The sequence below is a fragment of the Heloderma suspectum genome, chromosome 4, assembly GCF_057233095.1.
Source record: "Heloderma suspectum isolate Gila_16-S chromosome 4, 16-S_ref, whole genome shotgun sequence".
Lineage (NCBI taxonomy): Eukaryota > Metazoa > Chordata > Lepidosauria > Squamata > Helodermatidae > Heloderma > Heloderma suspectum.
Window position 1 is genome coordinate 169,977,496 of NC_139461.1, and position 18,773 is coordinate 169,996,268.

The 18,773-nt window shown below is 49.1% G+C and overlaps 1 protein-coding gene across 3 annotated transcripts in view; it reads right to left on the reverse strand.

Annotated features, from left to right (window-relative positions):
• SEC16B (SEC16 homolog B, endoplasmic reticulum export factor) overlaps positions 1–18,773 on the reverse strand; it is a 62,303-nt gene that overhangs the window by 29,311 nt on the left and 14,219 nt on the right. For 2 of the 3 annotated variants that reach the window (XR_014790397.1, XR_014790396.1), the window contains exons 4-14: positions 17,133–17,260; positions 15,870–16,020; positions 15,463–15,610; positions 15,124–15,284; positions 13,178–13,239; positions 11,530–11,665; positions 9,463–9,693; positions 8,590–8,687; positions 8,396–8,477; positions 5,924–6,041; positions 4,641–4,752 (exon numbers count right to left, since the gene is read on the reverse strand). Coding sequence is in view for 1 of the 3 variants with exons in the window: in XM_084851219.1 (XP_084707345.1) it covers positions 4,641–4,752; positions 5,924–6,041; positions 8,396–8,477; positions 8,590–8,687; positions 9,463–9,693; positions 11,530–11,665; positions 13,178–13,239; positions 15,124–15,284; positions 15,463–15,610; positions 15,870–16,020; positions 17,133–17,253 (1,420 nt within the window). In the remaining 2 variants the exon portion in view is untranslated. The remainder of the gene's footprint in view (positions 1–4,640; positions 4,753–5,923; positions 6,042–8,395; positions 8,478–8,589; positions 8,688–9,462; positions 9,694–11,529; positions 11,666–13,177; positions 13,240–15,123; positions 15,285–15,462; positions 15,611–15,869; positions 16,021–17,132; positions 17,261–18,773) is intronic. The other variant, XM_084851219.1, reaches the window with a different exon arrangement.

Here is an 18,773-nt window from a genome sequence, read left to right on the forward strand (position 1 = left end):
TTCGCAATAAGAAGCTCATGATCTGAGCCAGTCAGCTCCAGGTCTTGTTTTTACTGACTGTTTTTACTTCTCCATCTTTGGCTGCAAAGGACATAATCAATCTGATTTTGATATTGATCATCTGGTGATGTCCATGTGTAGAGTTGCCTCTTGTGCTGTTGGAAAAGAGTGTTTGCTATGATCAGCATGTTCTCTTGGCAAAACTCTATTAGCTTTTGTCCTGCTTCATTTTGTACACCAAGGCCATGCTTGCCTGTTATCCCGGTGATTTCATGACTTCCTACTTTAGCATTCCAATCCCCTATGATGAAAAGGACATCTTTTTTTGTGTGTTAGTTCTAGAAGGTGTTGTAGGTCTTCATAGAACTGATCATCCTCAGCTTCTTCGGCCTCAGTGGTTGGGGCATAGACTTGAATTACTGTGATGTTGAATGGTTTGCCTTGAATTCGTACTGAGATCATTCTATCATTTTTGAGATTGTACCCCAGTACTGCTTTTCCCACCCTTTTATTGACTATGAGTGCTACTTCTAAGGGATTCTTGTCCACAGTAGTAGATATAATGGTCACCTGAATTAAATTCGCCCATGCCTGTCCGTTTTAGTTCGCTGATTCCCAAGATGTCGATGTTCAATCTTGCCATCTCATGTTTGACTACCTCCAGCTGACCTTGATTCATTGATCTGACATCCCAGGTTCCTAAACAATATTGTTCTTTACAGCATCGGATTTTCTTTTCACCACCAGACACATCCACAGCTGAGTGTCCTTTCGGCTTTGGCCCAGCCGCTTCACTCTTTCTGGCGCTACTTGGAAATTCCCTCTGCTCTTCCCCAGTGGTATATTGGACACCTTCCGACCTGAGGGGCTCATCTTCGGGCATCATCTCTTTTAGCCTTGTGATACGTTCCATGGGGTTTTCTTGGCAGGAATACTGGAGAGGGTTGCCATTTCCTTCTCCAGTGGACCACATTTTGTCAGAACTCTCGGCCATGACCTGTCCGTCTTGGGTGGCCCTGCACGGCATAGCTTATGGCTTCACTGAGTTACGCAAGCCCCTTCTCCACAACAAGGCAGTGATCCATGAAGTGGTCACAGTGACATACTCACTGTAATTAACAGATACTTATCGGTCCCCCACCACCACTTCCCATACAGCACAATGCCTGTCATTAAGGCCCCATTCTGGGGACTTTTAGAGCCTCTCCAGAGCTGGGAATCCATTGTCCAAGAGTCTCCAAGAGTTAATTGAGGACCACTAATGTGCATTTGAAATATACCCTGAGGTTCTTTCTGTGTTAGTAGGTGCAGCTGTTGCTTTTCAAGGGATAGTCACGCTGAAGTACTTAATGGGGGCTCCTAAAATGGAGAAATAGCAGCAGCAAGAAATTGCAAGGGAATTGCCTAGGGATGCTTTAAATGAGCCTCCGCGTCAGGACTGGAGGGTCAGCAATGAGGTGGCATTCCAAGCAGAAAATCCTTCCCACAGGTCAGACTAGATGGCCTTTGGGGAAACTGCTGACAGCCCCCAAACATCCTGATTCCATAGAAGCTACTTTAAGCAACACCAAAGCGTTGATTACGTGTGCTGCTTGAAGATGCAAGAATCGCTTAGGCCTGTAGTACTAATAAGAAGCGAACGGTGTAAAGGTGAAATGAATCGTTAAAATGCTTTCCTTATTATCCAGCCAGAGTGGCATTAGCATAAGTGGAACTGTTGGCTCCTTAAATTGGATTTTTAACCTTAGCAGTGCCTCTTAAGGTGAATGACTAAATTGTTTGCTAGCATGCCTAACCTTATGGAAAGCCAACTTCAAGGGGGCACTTTGGCACACCGTAATCTCTCTCTGTCTCACCACTTATGGAATCACTTGTACATGTGCCAGCTCAGAATGCAGAACACTGCCCTCTTTGTTAGAGGGGAAACTAATTTGCCCACAAACTTCTCCTAAGATTTTGCTAGTTTTGATGACAACTATTATCTAGATTGACAAATATCTGATACTCAACATCAGCATTTGACATGCAAAGATTTTACTGTAGCAAACCACATGACAACCTGTGACAGCTGACATGCAGCAACAGTTAGTATTAGACTACATAATATGCAACAGTCAACAAGGATAAGATTTGACAGATGACATGCAATAGATATCATACATGCAGCAATTAAGATTAGATACTATCTAGGCAAACATTTTACAAAGTGACAGCTAACTTGCAATGGCATGCGGTACATTTTATAGAAACTTCATGCATTTACAGCCTGATCTTATATATATCACTCAGAAACAGGCCCTACTAAATCCAATGGCAATGCCAAATGTTGAGTTCAAATTGTGACATCAAAATCTGCATTTCAAATTTTGCAAAATTTGATTTTGGCTCTACTCCCAATCCACCAAGAATCACTATGGGCTGATGTATAGGGCACTGACTGTAGGCCGTGGAGAGCTGGGTTCATATTCAGCGGAGGTACCATCTCTCAGCCTCCTGCAAATCTAGGCCCTGCTCAGGAATCCCAAATACGGAGAGCAAAGTGAGCTTTAGTATCGCCATCCATTAAAATTAGCATAGAGCCACAGCGCCCTCGCGTGGCCAGACTGTGCAATTACATGTTGGGGGCCCCACATACCACAGCTGGAAGTTCTGCAGCATGTGACAACCCCATATATTATCGATATAAATACTGCAAAAGGCCTTAGGACAAGGGCTTAGAAAATAATGAATGGGTATAGGTTCCCACAGACATAGTAGTGCAATTATACACTCTCTCCCTTCCTCTCCCCATTAGAAAGATTGCTTTTCTGTTCCTAAAAAAAGTAGTGCTAGAGGCAGTTCCACTATCACACAAGTGATCAGCATGCAGGGGAAAAAATACCCAGTCCTTCATGGCAAAGGCACACAGCTAGTAGCACTGCCACAAGCAGCTGCTCTGGCATAGGGGCCCAAGGGTGTGAGCAGAGTTGCCAACTCATCAACCAGCGCATGTAGCTATGCCTTCAAAAGCAACTTGATCTGTAGATGCTAGCAGACAATTGTGCTTCTCTCCTGATTGTGGATAAGTTAAGTTGCTGGTTTCTACACTACACTCCAAGCTGTTGTTGGAGGCGCAAGAGCCGGCCAAGCCAAGGGTGTGTATTTTTTCTGGTCAGTTGGCACCCCTAGCCCCTAGAGGCAGCAGCACAACTGTACTTCCCATTCTCAAACCCCACCACAGAAACAGGTGGTGAAACCCGCCAGCCCCACAATGCCATGGCAATACTGGGATAACGTACTGTAATGAGATGGCGGCGGGGGGGGGTGGGTCTGAACGATTTCTCAAGGATCCTCCAACACCGTGAGTCTGTGGATGTGGAAAGAGACTGCCAGAATGAGTCAACCAGTTTAGCCTGGCATATTCCCTTCTGGTATGGAGCCAGCCAAGTGTTGTCTGTCCTCAGCGATGGCCACCGGTAGACCGCTTGCCTTTCCCTCCCTACTCTCTAGGAACGTGTTTATGCAGACGTCTGTGAGAACAAGAGAAGCAAGCTGTGCGTGTAGCAGTCGGTCTGCATGCAACCGGATCTGGAAAGGAGGCAGACTGCTGAGTTGCTGTCTGCAGGCAATCGTGTGGCACTGGGGAAGGGTGCAGAGCCTAAGGCTCGGGGCAGGGGTGGGGGGAGCCTGGCCCACCTGGGGACCCAATCCAGCCATCCACGGCTCCCCAGATGGTCTTACTCCCTTCCCCATGCCCCGCCCCCTTTCCTCCAATCCCCGGTCGTTTGGTGGTTTCTGGCTTGTGTAGTTTTTTTCCCATTCTAAAAGGCTGGCGCGGATCCCTGCAGCTTCATTACCGGCAGTGCAGGAAGAGCTTCCAGCTACTATATGGCCGGGAGGGTTTGTATTTTTGCCCTGCCCTTTTTGCCCTTGGCTCCGCCCACCACTGGAAGGCGGCCCTGGAGAGTTTCTCCAGCAGGGGAAATGGCCCTCTGGCTGAAAAGGTTCTGCGCCCCTGCCCCAGGCAGTGGCGGCTCCAGGTTCCTGAGGATCCTTGGGCAAAGACACCCTCAGTGGGCCCCTCCCTCAGTGAGTCCACCTTCACACTGCCACTGCCACCAGCTGCTATTGCTCCCCATCCTCGTTCTCAGCACTGCTACCATTAGCTTGCTTGGCAGGCAGAGAGCCAGCAAGCAAGCAGGCCGTGGCGCCACTGCCCCTCCTCCTCACCACCACTGCTGTCTGGGCCAGAGCGAGAAGCAGGTGAACAAGCAAGTTGCAGCAGTGAGGAGGAGGAGCAGGTCCAGGGGGCTCTGGTCAGTGGGCCCAAAGTGGGGAGTGGACCTTCAGCAGGTGTCCAGCCATGCCTACCTTTCACGCCAGCCCTGGCACAAGGGTCCCCCCTAGATATTTGACCGGAAGCACCAATCTGTTGGCGTTTTAATGCGGTGGAACCTCAACTTATGCTCAGCCTGCGTATATGTGTAAATAAACCTTCTGGCACGGGAATGCCGCAAGCCCCCCAGTGACCTCCTTCTAAGGAAACAGAACCCTGCGTACGTGCCGGAACCCCTGAGCCTGCTCATCACTTGAAAGTGGGCGCACGCATGGAACAGCACACTGAATTAAGGTGGACCTTCCCTCTCTCTGGCTTCACTCACCTCTGGCTACTGCCCAGCAGCACCATGCGGTCTGCTTTAGCTCCATAGTGGCCAAAAGGGACATCTGCCATCAGGTAGCAGAAGTGAGCAGCTTCTATTAACTCTTTCCCAGCTGAGCAGGTAAAAGGGCAACATGAGGCATTGGGGAAAGACAAGAAGAGAATTGTAATGTAGAATTTTATTGTTTTAAACTGTTTTTAGTGTTGCACATCGCCCAGAGTGGCTGGGTGACCAGCCAGATGGGTGATTAATAAGTTTATTTATTTATTTATTTATATATAAATAATATAAATAAATAGAATATGCACTATAATTCTTTTGAAGAAAAATGCCATTGTAAGAAAGACGGAGGGCATTCACAGGGTGGGGTGGGGGGACCATACCCTCTTGCCACTTCCCCTTCCATGATTTAAAGATGTGGACATTGTACTTTTTATATATTGTGCCGTTTTTCTGGATAGCTGAACGCACGAAAATCCATAGACCGATCTTATGAGAGCCAGAAGCAGAGGCCAAGAGAGCAAGGGAAGCCTGAAGACTAATCTTGACTTCTGTGCCTAGGTTCCCCAGGTTCTCTGAGCTTCTGCCAACCAAAGTGAACACCCTGTGTAGGAGCAGAAAGGAAACAGTGCGGTTGGGTGGTTAGGTTAAGGAAGGGCTGTGACAGTCCCAGGTCTGGCCGAAGCAGGCAGGAGCCCAGGAGGCAGGACACTGGCTACTGAGTTCAGATTTCCACCACTCGCTCTCAGTTCCTGCTAAGCCCAGACAGCATTATGCGACTGCCTTTCTAAGGCTCCAGAGACCAGAGACATGCACCCCAGGGGAGACATCGCTCAAGCCTAAGTGATGTCCCCAGCCGGGATGCAGTTCCAGTCTGGCACGCACACATGCGCACGCACTGGCTGTTTGTTCTTTTAAAAGGCAGCCACGCAAGGTGAAAGCATGTGACAAAGTCACGCCTAGTTTGGCCTGGAGTTCTCCAGGCTGAAGGCGGTTCTTAAGTTCTGGGAGCAGGGGGGGGTTGCTTCCCACACCACTTTAGTGACAAGCGAGTGGAGGAGGGAGATGGGGTGGGTTTGGACAAGGGGGGGCCATTCCCACGATTCTTCCCAGGGGGTCCCACCCCTCCTGTGCAATTCCTGCACTCCAATGGTTTCGGAGTGGTGTGGGAAGCAGCCCACAGGAGGACCACGGCCATATTGCTCCCCGAGCACAAAGGGCATTGCTGAGTGAGCGGCTCCCTCACAGTGCGCATGCTGCGTGTCTTCTGTCAGTCTCCTCACCCAGTGTGTCTCCCATGGTGACGATGGCTTTGGGAGTCAGCCCCGTATCTCCAACCTGATTGGACAGGATAACAGCCAGGTGCGGCCTCCAGTCACCCCATTTCTCATCCCCGCAGCACTATAATAGAAGAGGGGATGGGGGAGGAGGGGAAAACACAGGACACAAAATACAGTAAGCATTAGAAATACAGTAAACGTCACCTCTGATCACTGGCACAGGACCCAGAAAAAATGCTCCAAATGGTCCCCATGCTGCCATCCAACAGATTAACAGCCTCATGCAATGGCACCAGCATCAAGGGCTGTATCCAGCTGTGTCGCTCTGGCAGCAGGAAGGAACCGCTGGCAGAACGGATTCCCCCTTTCCCCCTGCAGCCCCCCGTGCACCACCCAGATCTTCTACAGAGGGTTGGGGGACCTTCCAGAGCAGATCTGGGGCACACGCAGGAAGCTGCAGGAGAGAGAAGAGGCCAGGGAAGTCCCATTGCACAAGCGGACTTCTGCTCGAGTGAGGGTTAGACCCAACCCCTAGTTGCTAACCTTGTGCCTTGAAGGAACTCCCAGCCCCCATAACTGACTGCAGGGACCCCAGCTTGGAAACCCCCAACCTTCCAGATCCTGACTCCCCACCTGAGCTAGAAGCAGTTGGAAAACGTTGGTTGTAGCTCTTCCTTGTCGTTGTTGTTTTTAGTTATCTGGCTTGATTTATGTAATCGTATTTTATAGTTTATGGCTATAGAAGATGGTCTGTAAGTGGAAGACGTAAATAAAAAAGCAAAGAATCCCCTAGCCTGTTTTCAGGTGTGGCTAGCCCTGGCACACCCATTTACTTAGGTCTGGCTTTGTCCATCAGTTAAGCTCTTACATGCCCTCCTGTCCTTCTCCCCCTGCTAAGCTAAATTCCTAGACTCCATCCATCCAAAAGCTGAGTCTGGGTATCCTAAAGACGCATCATGGTGGGCTGGTGCTCACACGCCATTGTCACTGCTGCCACCTGGAACTGGCGGAGCGACCCTCTTTGTCAGGAGCTCCTAGACACTCAGCAGACCCGCTCATATGCTTCCCATGCCTGGCAGCAATACACTCTCATGGCAAAGGAATTGGTTGCTAGTCTCAGAGGCAGGAGCTAGGGATGTCAGAGAATTCCGCCACAGATCTCGGTGAGGCCGAATGCCAGTGCATTTGGCCCCCTGAAATCTGTGGCAGAACGGCCTGCCCCCCGCCCCCCCCCGCGGATCCCCCCCCGGGACGAGACTTACCTGGGGCGGATGTTCCGGGTGGCAGCGGCTCCGGCAGCGGCTTCGGCAGTGGCAGCTTCGGCAGCTGGTCTTCCGACCGGCCACCGCCACCACCGTTTGCAGTCTGGTCGTTTGGGTTTTGTATTGTTTTTTTACAGAGATGTGATAGGCTACGTAAAGACTTACGTAGCCTATCACATCCCGGTTTAAAAACAAAACAAAACGGCGTACGCAAATGGCAGCAGCTACGGCCGCCGCTATTTGTGTTCCTTATTTTTCGCCGTCTTAGTCTACGTAAATATTTATGTAGACTATTACGGCAAATCAAAAAGGGACGCAAATAGCGCCCACTACACTATTTGCATTCCCCTTTATTTTTGCCGTAATAGTCTACGTAAATATTTACGTAGACTAAGGCGACGAAAAATAAGGAATGCAAATGGCGGCGGCTGTAGCCGCCGCCATTTGCGTACGCCGTTTGTGTGTTTTTTACCCAGCAGCCACCACGGCTGGTAATCCGGCTGCGGACGGCCCTGGCCTGACCGGCTGCTCTGCAGAGCCGCAGCGGAGCAGAGCCAGCCGTCAAGGATTCCAGGGAGGAGGACCAGATCACCTCTCCCCCGTTGAGGATTCTGGGGGGGAGGACTGGATCGCCTCCCCCCCCATCGAGGATTCCGGGGGGAGGGACGGAACGCTTCCCCACCCCATGAACAGAAGCCGTGAAAGGTAAGTTACTTTCGTACATCCCTAGCAGGAGCCTGCTTGCTTCTGAGAGGCAGCAAGGGGGACAAAGCAACGAAGCGTGCTGGAGAAAAACAAAAGGCAGTTTCCCTAGAATAAACCCTCTCAGGAAAGGAGGCAGTCTCCTTCACCAGTCCCGTAGGGTGCCAGGGGTCTCAGCCTGGGAACAGGGCAAGACCCTGGCACCGTGCAGGGCCCAGGCACCGCCACGGTTGCCTCCCAGAGCCGCTGGCCTGATTTCTGCTGTGCGGGAGTGTCACCCGTGCGGATGGCCAGAGTTGCCAGTGCAGCAAAGATCAGGGGGCCAATAAGACTCCACCTGGCCCTATCAGGCTGCTGGCTCTGGCCTGGCTCTCAGTCCAAGTGGCACTTGGGTTGTCCACCCCCACTCAACAGCCCACTTGCCTCCAGGTCACCAGCCCTGACAGGCTCCCCCTGCCTCTCCCAGACAGAGAGAGGCCACTGAGGCAGGAGACGTGGCTGCGTTCCATACCAGGGATGCCTGGGGTATCCTTCCAGACATGAGCTGGAAAAGCGTCTGCAGGGGGTCGTTGGTGGCCAGCGTGCTCGTGAACCTGCAGCAAGACACAAGGCACCATTCTGAGCAGACAGGGCAAGCACTGGAATGCTGAGAACAGTGGACTGGGCCTGAAGGAGTGACCGTTTCTGGCAGCGGGTCCTACCCACCCGCTCAGGACCCAACTGTAGGTCCTCTGGTCCATCTTGCTTGATAGGAAAAGGGCGTGGCCCCACAGCTGGTTTCTCATGGCCCAATCCAGAGCTTCCTGCAAGAAAGCAAGAACCAGTGAAAAGCCACTTCCCAGCATTCCACCCCACATCCCCCAACCCCACTTCCTTCACACTCCGGCATGACTAAGGGCCAAAGTACACATTACGTTAATTATGTAGTGTGTAGCTGATCCCTCTTCTTTTCTTACTCAGGGGCAAGTGTCCATGTCCCCAATTTGGACTGGAACCACCGTACACTGGGAGGAGAGGATTAAACTTCCCCCACCCAGCCCTTTGTTCCCAAAAATTCGCCCCCACCCCATGCCCATGCAGGAGTTTAAAAAGGCCAGGGGAGCAGGCAAAAGAAAAATAGCCAGTGGAGGCTTTATTTGTCTTTTTTTAAATCCCCATGCAGGAGGAGGGTTTGGGGAAGCAAATAGCTGTGGGGGGGGGGGAGGTTTAATCCTCCTCTCCAGGTGTGCAGTGGTCCCAATCCAAATCAGGGCTGCGCACACACTCTGCTTCTCAAACGTGACAGTCCTATAGCTAGTATAATCATTTTACTTAGCAATTATGCAGTACTTTGCTTTTCACTAATCCTTACAAGCGACCCTCTAAGGTAGGCTCCACTACAATGCATCATGTCTGAATTGACTTCAGGTGATCTGATCATTCTATATTAATTTGTGGTGGTTCACACACACACATGCACGCACGCACTCGCGCACACATGTGATCATTTGATGCTGCAGTGATGGGATTGTATACGTGATCCAGACTTCTTTTGCACATAAACCAAGCAGAAAGCACCACAGAAGGCCTCCGGCTTACTTTCTTTCTGCCATAGGAGAGGAGCCTAGTGAACTTCTCCACCCTTTGCTCTGGTGTGCCGGCGCTTGGCACAATCTCCCCTGTGAGAAGGTCGGTTGTTCCGCAGCCCTCCACCAGCCACTCCTCATCCGTCAGGTTGATCAGGTTGGCCCTTGGCTCTTGTCTCTTGTACCTTTCCCGGTGCTTCCGCTCTTGCATCAGCAGCTCAGCGGTATCTGACCCCACCATGGACTGCAAAGGGGAGTGAGGAAATAGCACAGCCAATTCTTGGAGTCAGAGTGTGTGGGCATTTTCAAAAACTGATCCCCCCCGCCACACACACACACACACACACAGAAATCTATATTTCAGGTTATGTCACGGATTTTGCAGCTCTATGAGTTTCTCTACATGAGTGATTTATTGCATGTTCATGACTGGTCACTCACAGAATTTTGCAGGTCCATTACATGACATCGTCACCTTCCAGGACTCCTCGTGCACATTTTCCCCTTTGTTGTACTTTCAAAAAGGTAGGAGATAAACTAGTAATAAAAGTTAATGGCGCCATATCGGCAGTGTATAATGCCGGCTTAGCACCATGAACTTGCCGAGGAAGGACTTTCCTCAGTTCAAACCACATGTCTCTTGATCACCAATCGGAGGGAGAAGAGAGTAAAATTCCTCCCTCTGTTAATTCAGAGCACCCCATTAAGTTCAGTGGGGCTTACTCCCAAGTAAGTTTGCTGAGGGTTGCAGACTTGCAGCATGATCTTATGTCTACTCAGAAGTCCCACTGACTTCAGTGGGGCTTACTCCCAAGTCAGTGTGCCTAGGGCTGCAAGGAAACAGTGCAGCACAAGTTAAGTGAGGAAAGCAAGACTCCCCCCCCCCGCTTGCTCCTTTTCACACATGCCAGGGAGAGAGGGAGGTGCTTCCTCTATGCAAACCATGTATCTGCTATGTAAAGAAGCCCATCCTAATCCCACAAAGAAAGCGAAAGCAGAAAGCCCCCCAAAAGATGTGGGTTTGGGGTTTTTTACTTAATGTAGAGACACCCTAGAAAGTCTGCAAGTGTAGGAGAACCAGTAACAACAGTCTTTCCACTGGTGGGAGGAGCCAAATAGGGTCATGTCTGGGCAGATCAGGGACAACCTTGGATCCAACACCCCCTCTCTCCCGCAAGAGACCCCAGGAAACGGCCCAGTGACTATGCCAGCCTGGGGCTGGCGTAATTCATCCTCCTCAGTTGGTTTCAACGGGGAGGGGAGATTCAAAATACATTCCCAAGATCTGCTGGGAATGTTTGCAGGGAAAGCCCACCCTGGAAGGGTGGAAGTTTCCCACTTTGGAAGTGGCAGATCCTTTGTTTCTCTCCTCCCACCCAGCCCACGTAGGACTGCTCTGCCCTTTATCTGAAAGCTTTCCATACTGCCCTTCAGCAGATAGAACAACTTTTTTTTTTTTAAGCATGGATACATTAAAATTCATTTAAAGGGCCAGGTCTTGGATGAACAGAATGCTGGACAGGATGGACCCTTGGTCTGATCCAGCAGGGCTCTTCCTATGATATTCTTATATCTTAAGGTGTTCCACCATCATCACCACCACCGTGCCCCAAGCTGAGACTGAAGAATGAGGCAAAACTGCCCTGTACTAGAAAAGGGGCTTTGGGCGTGGTGGCTCCCCATTTATGGAATTCCTTCCTGAAAGGGTCTCCCCTGATTCAATCAGCTGGTGTTTTAGAAAGGCTGACACACCCCTCAGATGTTTCCAGTGCCAATCAGCTGGGAAATGGGAGGAGGCGTGCAACGGGATCACTGCGATTTCCTCATGCACCTCCCCGCCCCACCTCGCTGGGACATTTTCCTGCACAAATCCCACCAAAATGAATGGGAGCTGCATGAATGGAAGTGCATTTCTTTCCCAGGGCACTGGGCACATGCAGTAGACATAGTAGGCAGCAGCTCCACTGAAGACTGGAAAGGGATAACAGTGAGGTCTAAGTAGGGGAAGATTTTACACCCCCAGGGAACCCAAGCTCTCAACCTGCTCTCTACAAAGTCAGGCCATGCAGGAGAAACACACCCCGTTCTGCCGGCAAAGGAGGAGGAGGAGTTTCCACAGCAAGGCAGAATCTCTGCCTCGGCTGGATGCCGGGTCACAGCCCGTGGCTGCTCTGCGTTGACAAAATGTCATCACATCCACTTTGTGCAGATCCTCCCTGAAAAGACAGAAAAGTCGACCATCACCAGAGGAATCATGGTGTGCACTCGCGACGTCCTCGAGGGGTGAGCGACTCCCGGGACAAGACTTACAGGGGTTAGTTTTTCACGGACAAGAGAGCAGTCAAGACCGAAGGTGTCTTTGTAATATGTGATTCATTGACAAGTACACAAGAAGAGCGCAGTAAAGGCAAACGGCCTCCAGTAAGCAGACAGCCCATCCTGCCTCAGATTCCCAAGGCAGCTTGTGTACCCCACCCCAGGCTACATGCCTGTTTTCCGCTTGCCCCAGTTAAGAAGTTCTCCCCTCTCTCTCTCTTTCTCTTTGCCCTCCACCCACTCACCCCCTCTCTCATTCTATCCAAATACAAGAGGCAGTGAGCCTATGTACACCAGTTGCTGGGGAACATGGGTGGGAGGGTGCTGTTGCGCTCATGCCCTGCTTGTGGGTTCCCGGTCGGCCACTGTATGAACAGAATGCTGGACTAGATGGACCCTTGCTCTGATCCAGCAGGGTTCTTCTTAAGTTCTTATGTTCAAACCCAAATGCCAAACTGTCTTTACTGATTTCTCTCCCTCGGCAAGCCAGAGGGACAATTGTCACCTTCTCTGATGGTATTTCATTCCAAAAGCTGGAGATTAGATTCCCAGCTATTAGGAGACCATTTTGTGTCATTATCCCCCTCTGATGAAACATCAGCCAACCCTCCTGGACTATTAGCCAGCATCCAGCTTTAGGGTGCTTCCACATGGAGGGCCCCTAGCACCAGCAGTCAGAAGGCACTGTGCAGCAATTCAGTCTTCTTTCCTTAACAGGTTTTCCACAGTAGGAAAAATGGCGAGGGAAGCAATAAGAAAACATGGGAGGGCCATGAGCGGAAGATGATGACATCTGGCCCCCCATAAAATTCTGCGAATGAAGCAGGGCAATGCAAGATAGCAGCCTTGTCTGGAAGCAGCCTTAGAAAGGCTCATCTGTAAATTGCCATAAGTCGAAGTCTTGACAAACCAGCCCTCTATCTAGGATCTGGCATGCCAAAGAAACCTTCTGGCCTTTTCCTAGTGCTGCAGCAGGCGCAACAAATAACCACAGCACTTTACAGGAGCCTTCTCCACGAGAAAGCAAAGCAAAGAAATAGCAAAGGCTTTGTTTCCCCACCCCCTTCTCCCCTTCTGTTCTTACCCAACACATTTGGAGCATTGTCCAGTATTTCATAGCATGGGGCACAACTCATTGAGAAGGTTTTTCTGTGCAAATCTCATCCAAATGAACAAGAGCTGCACAGGAGCACTACCACACCCTTGCACAGCCCTTGCGCAGCTCCCGTTCGTTTCAGTCTGGGTAGATCTTGCCTCATGGTCCAATCCATCCGACTCCCATTTTGCTACCCTCAACAGCATCCAAAATCTGCTGCCTGAAGAAGATGCCTCAGCTTGCTTCCTAACTGGGCTGCATTGGAGCTGTGCTGAAGGGTGAAATCTTAAGCTAAGCTCATCCAGAGGTCATGTACCTGATCAGAGGTCCTGGGAAGACTCTCATTGCCTCCTGCTCAGCAGTGTCATGTAGGATAACCTGGAAAACAGGACAGACTCAGAGAGTGGGATCCTCATAATAACTGCCTGTACTCATTGTAAAGCCAAGCTGACTGTGGGAAACGTGCTACGATGTGCCTGTTTTTCGTCATCTGGCGCTGTGAACTCTTCGGACACCTTTCTGCATTGCTCATGCTCTTTTCCTGTGGCACGCTGTGTTCTGGATTATATAAGTTGACCAGGAAGGAGAGGAGGTGGTAGACGGATAGTCCTGGTACCTTCATGTGGAAAGATCTTTTTCACTGAATCATATTATTAGGCTGAACTGCACTGGTGAATCCATGCACAACACTGGTGCTTTTTCTAATTGCTCAAAGCACTTCACATCAGCCCTGCAAGGTAGACTAGCAGTATCATGATGCCCACATAGTAGATCTGAAAGATAATGGTTTGCCTGCAGCAAGACTCAAACCACTGTCTTCCTGGCTCACAGCTCATTCCCTTAACCACTACAATAGCTACGTATTTCATAGGAATCAATGACCAAAGGGCTTGAGAGAGGAGACCCACTCCTGCTCCATCTGACTAGCTCGCTTCTCTTCTTTGAACTGTGTCTGTGATTCACTTGAACAGAAGAGAACACTGCAGCTATACGGACAGACCTTGCTCAGCAACAGATGTATGTGTTTTGGGCTGAGTGTTTGGGGCTTCAAGAATTTATTTGTATGGATTGTGGTCCCTGAAACACTCCTCAAGCCAAAGAACACAAAATGGTATCACGAAATATATATTTATTGCTCAAACAGCATCAGAGAATAACAAAACTTTGTAATGATAAAACAAGCAAAACACATTACTAGATGTTGTGCAATTAGGATGAGTAGAAGCATAACAGAAATTGTGGCTGCCATAGTTTTAAATAAAATTAAAGTTCTATTCCTCTGAACCAACAAAGCAGTCATCATTAAGATCTTATAGTTACCTATTGGGCAAGCATGGTTTGCAGAGCTTAGGCAACCATGTTTGATACGCTTCTGTTCTCCCAGGATCTCTCTGGGCCATCAGATCAAACTTTTGCTTTTTATAACCCTTATGCTGATGACTTCCTCCTAGGTTTTGGTCCTGGAAACACCATTACTCCTATTTCTCCCAATGTAGCCAGGTTTGCCACTGACACCAGTAACACCTTAATGAACCACCCAGAGAGCTTCGGCTTTGGGCGGTATAGAAGTAAATGAATGAATGAATGAATGAATCTCTCCTGAGCTAAGCAGCTTTCTGCTTCTAATACTTGACCAACCCACTTGCGGCAACTTTGCTCCATTTCCAAGAATGCTTTCCATTACTCACAGTTATCTCACAGCACAGGCAGAACTAATCACATCTATTATGAATCACTTACAGTTAGCGTACACAGATAACTGGGAATAGCACTCCTATGAAATGCAATGAATTCTTATCAACAATACACGTTACACTCATACGCTGTGACAGGGTCACAGAATATGTTCTGCAATACAGATATCTGCCTGCAGAATTTCAGCTTTCTTCTTTTTAAGCGTAATTTCCTAGCGCTTGTGATTGTGGTGAATGCTGAAAAACACGCTGGGTGTTTCTGCCAAACAGCCAGAAGCCAGAGGGTGTCTAGAGGATGCTACAAAGCCAACTTGCCATCAGAGGACAAGCCAGGGATGGAAGATGCCAGCAGAAACAAGGGATTCCCAATGCACAGGTAAGGGAACTGGTAAAACAAGGGGCCTTGGCTGACTGGGAGCAAAAGCAAACACAGAGAGAGGTAAGAGGAGGAATGAAAGAGTGAAGCTAAGGAATAGGAGACAACAGTCAAGCAATGTCACCGTTCTGGTTCCTTGTGGGCAGATATGCATCAATTCAGCTCAGTTCCAAGGGGAAGGTTAATGTTTACCTCCAGACTGTGTATTTCGACAAGGGCAGGCTGCCCCTCTGCTGGGTAGTTAGGACATCCTCGGACCAGCTGCCCTCCAGCTCCAAAGCAAACAGGTACATGGGGGAGGGAAAACTTCTGGGGTGCCACAGGGTGAGGAGAAATAGCTAGGACATCTTCTGCTAAATGACAAGCACAGAGATCTTTGGTGACTTCCCAGTGGCCCAAGCCAGGGGATGATCCTGGTCTGGAAAACAGGTTACAAACACAAATATCCCCAAAGCTGGCCTGTGAATCATGTCCCCAATTCCTGTAAATCCAAAGGCAGATGGGAAGAATGAATGGAGTTGAATGGCTCACCGGCTTGAATGGGGCTCCAGTCCGTGGAGGGAGCCACTTCATAGTGGTTGGAGGAATTGTACATGTATTGGCTAAGCTCATAGCTACTGGAGCTGAGACCTGAGTCTTTATACTGTTGGAGCAGGCTTGGTTCCTCGGGCAGTGGAAGCTACATGGAGAAAAGAAGGCAGGCACAGGAGGAATACTGGGGAGACGGTGCTGGACTCAATAAAAGCAGACCAAAATGAATCACAACTTCTTTCACAGGGAACTTTAGAGTTGAACAAAAATGGATATTCCCAGGGCCTGCCCTTTCCCTCATGGTGGACATTTTTCCCATGGCTGTCCTGTCTATTAAGGGGTGCTGTAGAACCAGCTGGGATGAGGGTAAAAGAAAGGATACTCTGATCAAGTTCCAAAGTTGGTACCTGACGTGCTGGAACGCTGGCATCCTTCAGAAAGTTCCCTTGGAATTCATCCTGAATCCATCCTTGTTGCAAAGGGGAGTTGTAATTGGCATCATAGGAACCATCTTTATTTGAACTGTAATTGTCTTCATAGGACTCACGTGTCTTAGATCTGGGGAAGAAAGGTATCCAAAAAACAAGATTTTGTTTAAAGTCTGTTGGGCACACCGTCATGGAGAGCTCATGTGTCTCCTCACAGGGGGGATGTACACCAGAAGAAGTGTGAAAAGATGAATTCATGCTCACTCATGTATTACTTTCCCTGCTGGAATGCAACATCTCAGGATTCTGTCCCTAGGATCCGTTGCCTCCTAAAATATTCACAGTAAATTGGACAAGACTAACAAACCTCCCCAAGATCTCTCTCCCCACTGAACAGGGCCAGCTCTAGGTTTGAGGGGCCCCTGGGCAGAGTACCCTCAGGTTCCCCCTTCCCACCCACCCCCCATGTACCTTGATAGGGCTTCTCAGGCTTACCTGGCCTTGGCAGCAGTACGCCAAGTGTGGTTGAGAGCTGCCATTTTCATTTCCAACAATACCCCAGAGTGCCCAACACAGTGTCACTCCAGGGCATTTACTTCTGAGTAACCATGCATGATATAGTTGCTTAATTGATGAGGGCAGATTTTAAATAGTGGGGCTGAGTGTTAGGGGCACATTTGTTTTGAGGCTGTGTCAGTTCTGGGGTATTACAGTAACAGTGTATGAAAGCAGATATATTCAAGACAGCCTTCCAACAATAAGTGGTAACTTGTCTTTATTAAAACTTTCCAAAAGAGGGATTCAGGTTTTCTAAAAACAACAGGGCAACCTGGGTGGATCTCCAGGGCCTACATTGAAGCCTGAAAGGTGGACAGCTGAGGGCATCCTGGAACTGTACTCACTTCAGAAAAGCCCCAAAGACCTGCAGTGGGGAAATGTGTTTCCTGGGGGCACGCTGAAAGAGCAGTGAGGCCATGGGGCAATTGGTGGGTCAGTATTTCCCATCCTGGTGCCCTCCAGATGTTTTGGACTTCAATTCCAATCAGCCCCAGTCAACATGGCCAATGGTCAGGAATGCTGGGAGCTGTAGCCTAAACCATCTGGAGGGCACCAGGTTGGGGAAGGCTGGGGTAAGTCATGAGCCAAAACCCACTGAACACCACAGACACCGGATTAAGAAGATCTTAGATGTTTCCCTGTTGGTTGGGTCAGCTCTTGGGATTCCCGTCAAGCTTTTCTTACCGAATCGGTGTCACATCGTTCTGCCCCACAAAGCCGCTGCTGTCCTCAGGATGATCACCTCTGTAGTAACTCTGGTCCCAGGAATTTGCACATTTGCCCCAGGTATCCCTCTGTCTTGGATCTGCATACTCAGAGAAAATAGAAAGGAGCAGCTCTATTTCCAGGCATCAATAACATTTTAAAAATGTTAGTACTTCACCAGAGACACCAGTCAGATTTAACTGTATTTTGTTCTCCATGGGATTATGCTCAGAAACAAGGTATATTTGAGTAAAAGAGGCTATAAACCATCATTCATTCATTCATTCATTCATTTTTACTCATCCTGCTCCTATTACTATAGCAGCAGCCCGATCTGCAGGCATATACTTATTTATTTTTATTCATTAATTTTATTATATTTTATGTTATATTATTTGTTTGTTTTATTCATTTATTTTATTTTTATTTTTATTCATTTATTTATTTTTACTCATCCTGCTCCTATTACTTTAGCAGTAATCTGCAGGCATATAGTAGGTGAAGATTTTCCTGCTGTGGAGATAAGTTGGGGGGAACCGTTTTGCCTGGTAAATTCCTTCATATCAGGCAACTGTTAAGGCACAGAAACAGTGCTTCAGAGGGCCTGCTTTGGGGAAAATATGTAATAAGGGCCAGCAAGCCAGATGGAGGCAGATTATTGAGAAAAACAGGCTGGCCGGGGTTGGCTTTCCTTAAAACCAAGGAACGGAGGAGTCTCAGGGAGTCGTAAGGGTTGCAAGGCAAGGCCAGCTGAGGTTTGTCAGCACTGTTGCCCTGAGTAGGAGAATTCTCCCACATGTATGTATTTTAAGAACGATTGTAGCACTTTTAGACCTCTGCACAGTTTCATTGTTTTGCTGCTGGTATTTCTTTGTTTATTATGTTCTACACTGCTTTTAGCCCCTGTTGCTGATTTTACTTTGTGTTATTTTATGATGTGCTAATTATTATTGTTTTATGGTGATACTACGTGTGCATTTTTAATTTACAGTATTTACTTGTGCACCACCCAGAGAACTTTGGTTACTGAGTGGTCTAAGAGTGTAACAGATAAATAAGTGCATTAAAAATCAAGGGCCAGTGTGTGTGCCCTGTGTGAGGTACAAGGACTTCAGCACTCTCATATTCAGATATACCACAGTTTAAGTGCAGTTCGGTAGCTTAGTGAGGTCAGCAAGTTTCAGGCAAAGGTGCGATTGGCAGAATGTGCTGGAGATGACTGGCGAGAGGTCGGTGGGTTCCACTCCTGCTGTCAAGTGCAAAGGAGAGTTCTGGTCATGGGTTCCCTTATCCCCTGCCCCACGCCCTTTCGCAGCTAAGTGTGGAGGGAGGGAACTCCTTCCTTCTCAGGGCTCCTTCCCTCCTCTGGCAGTGCCACTGGGAGCATGGCATGGAAGAGTAAGTGCTGGACTTGGGGCAGTGGAGGCTGGTGGCTCCAGAGCCACCAGCCTCCACTGATTTGGGGGGTGGGGGTTTCAAGAGAGCAAGTGGTGGGGAGTAGGGAGTAGAATCATGGAATAGTAGTTTAAGGGGAAATCATAGGGGGCCTTCTCTGGAGTGGCACCCCGGTTGTGGAACACCCTCCCCTTGGAAGCCCAATTGGTGCAGACGTTGGGTTCA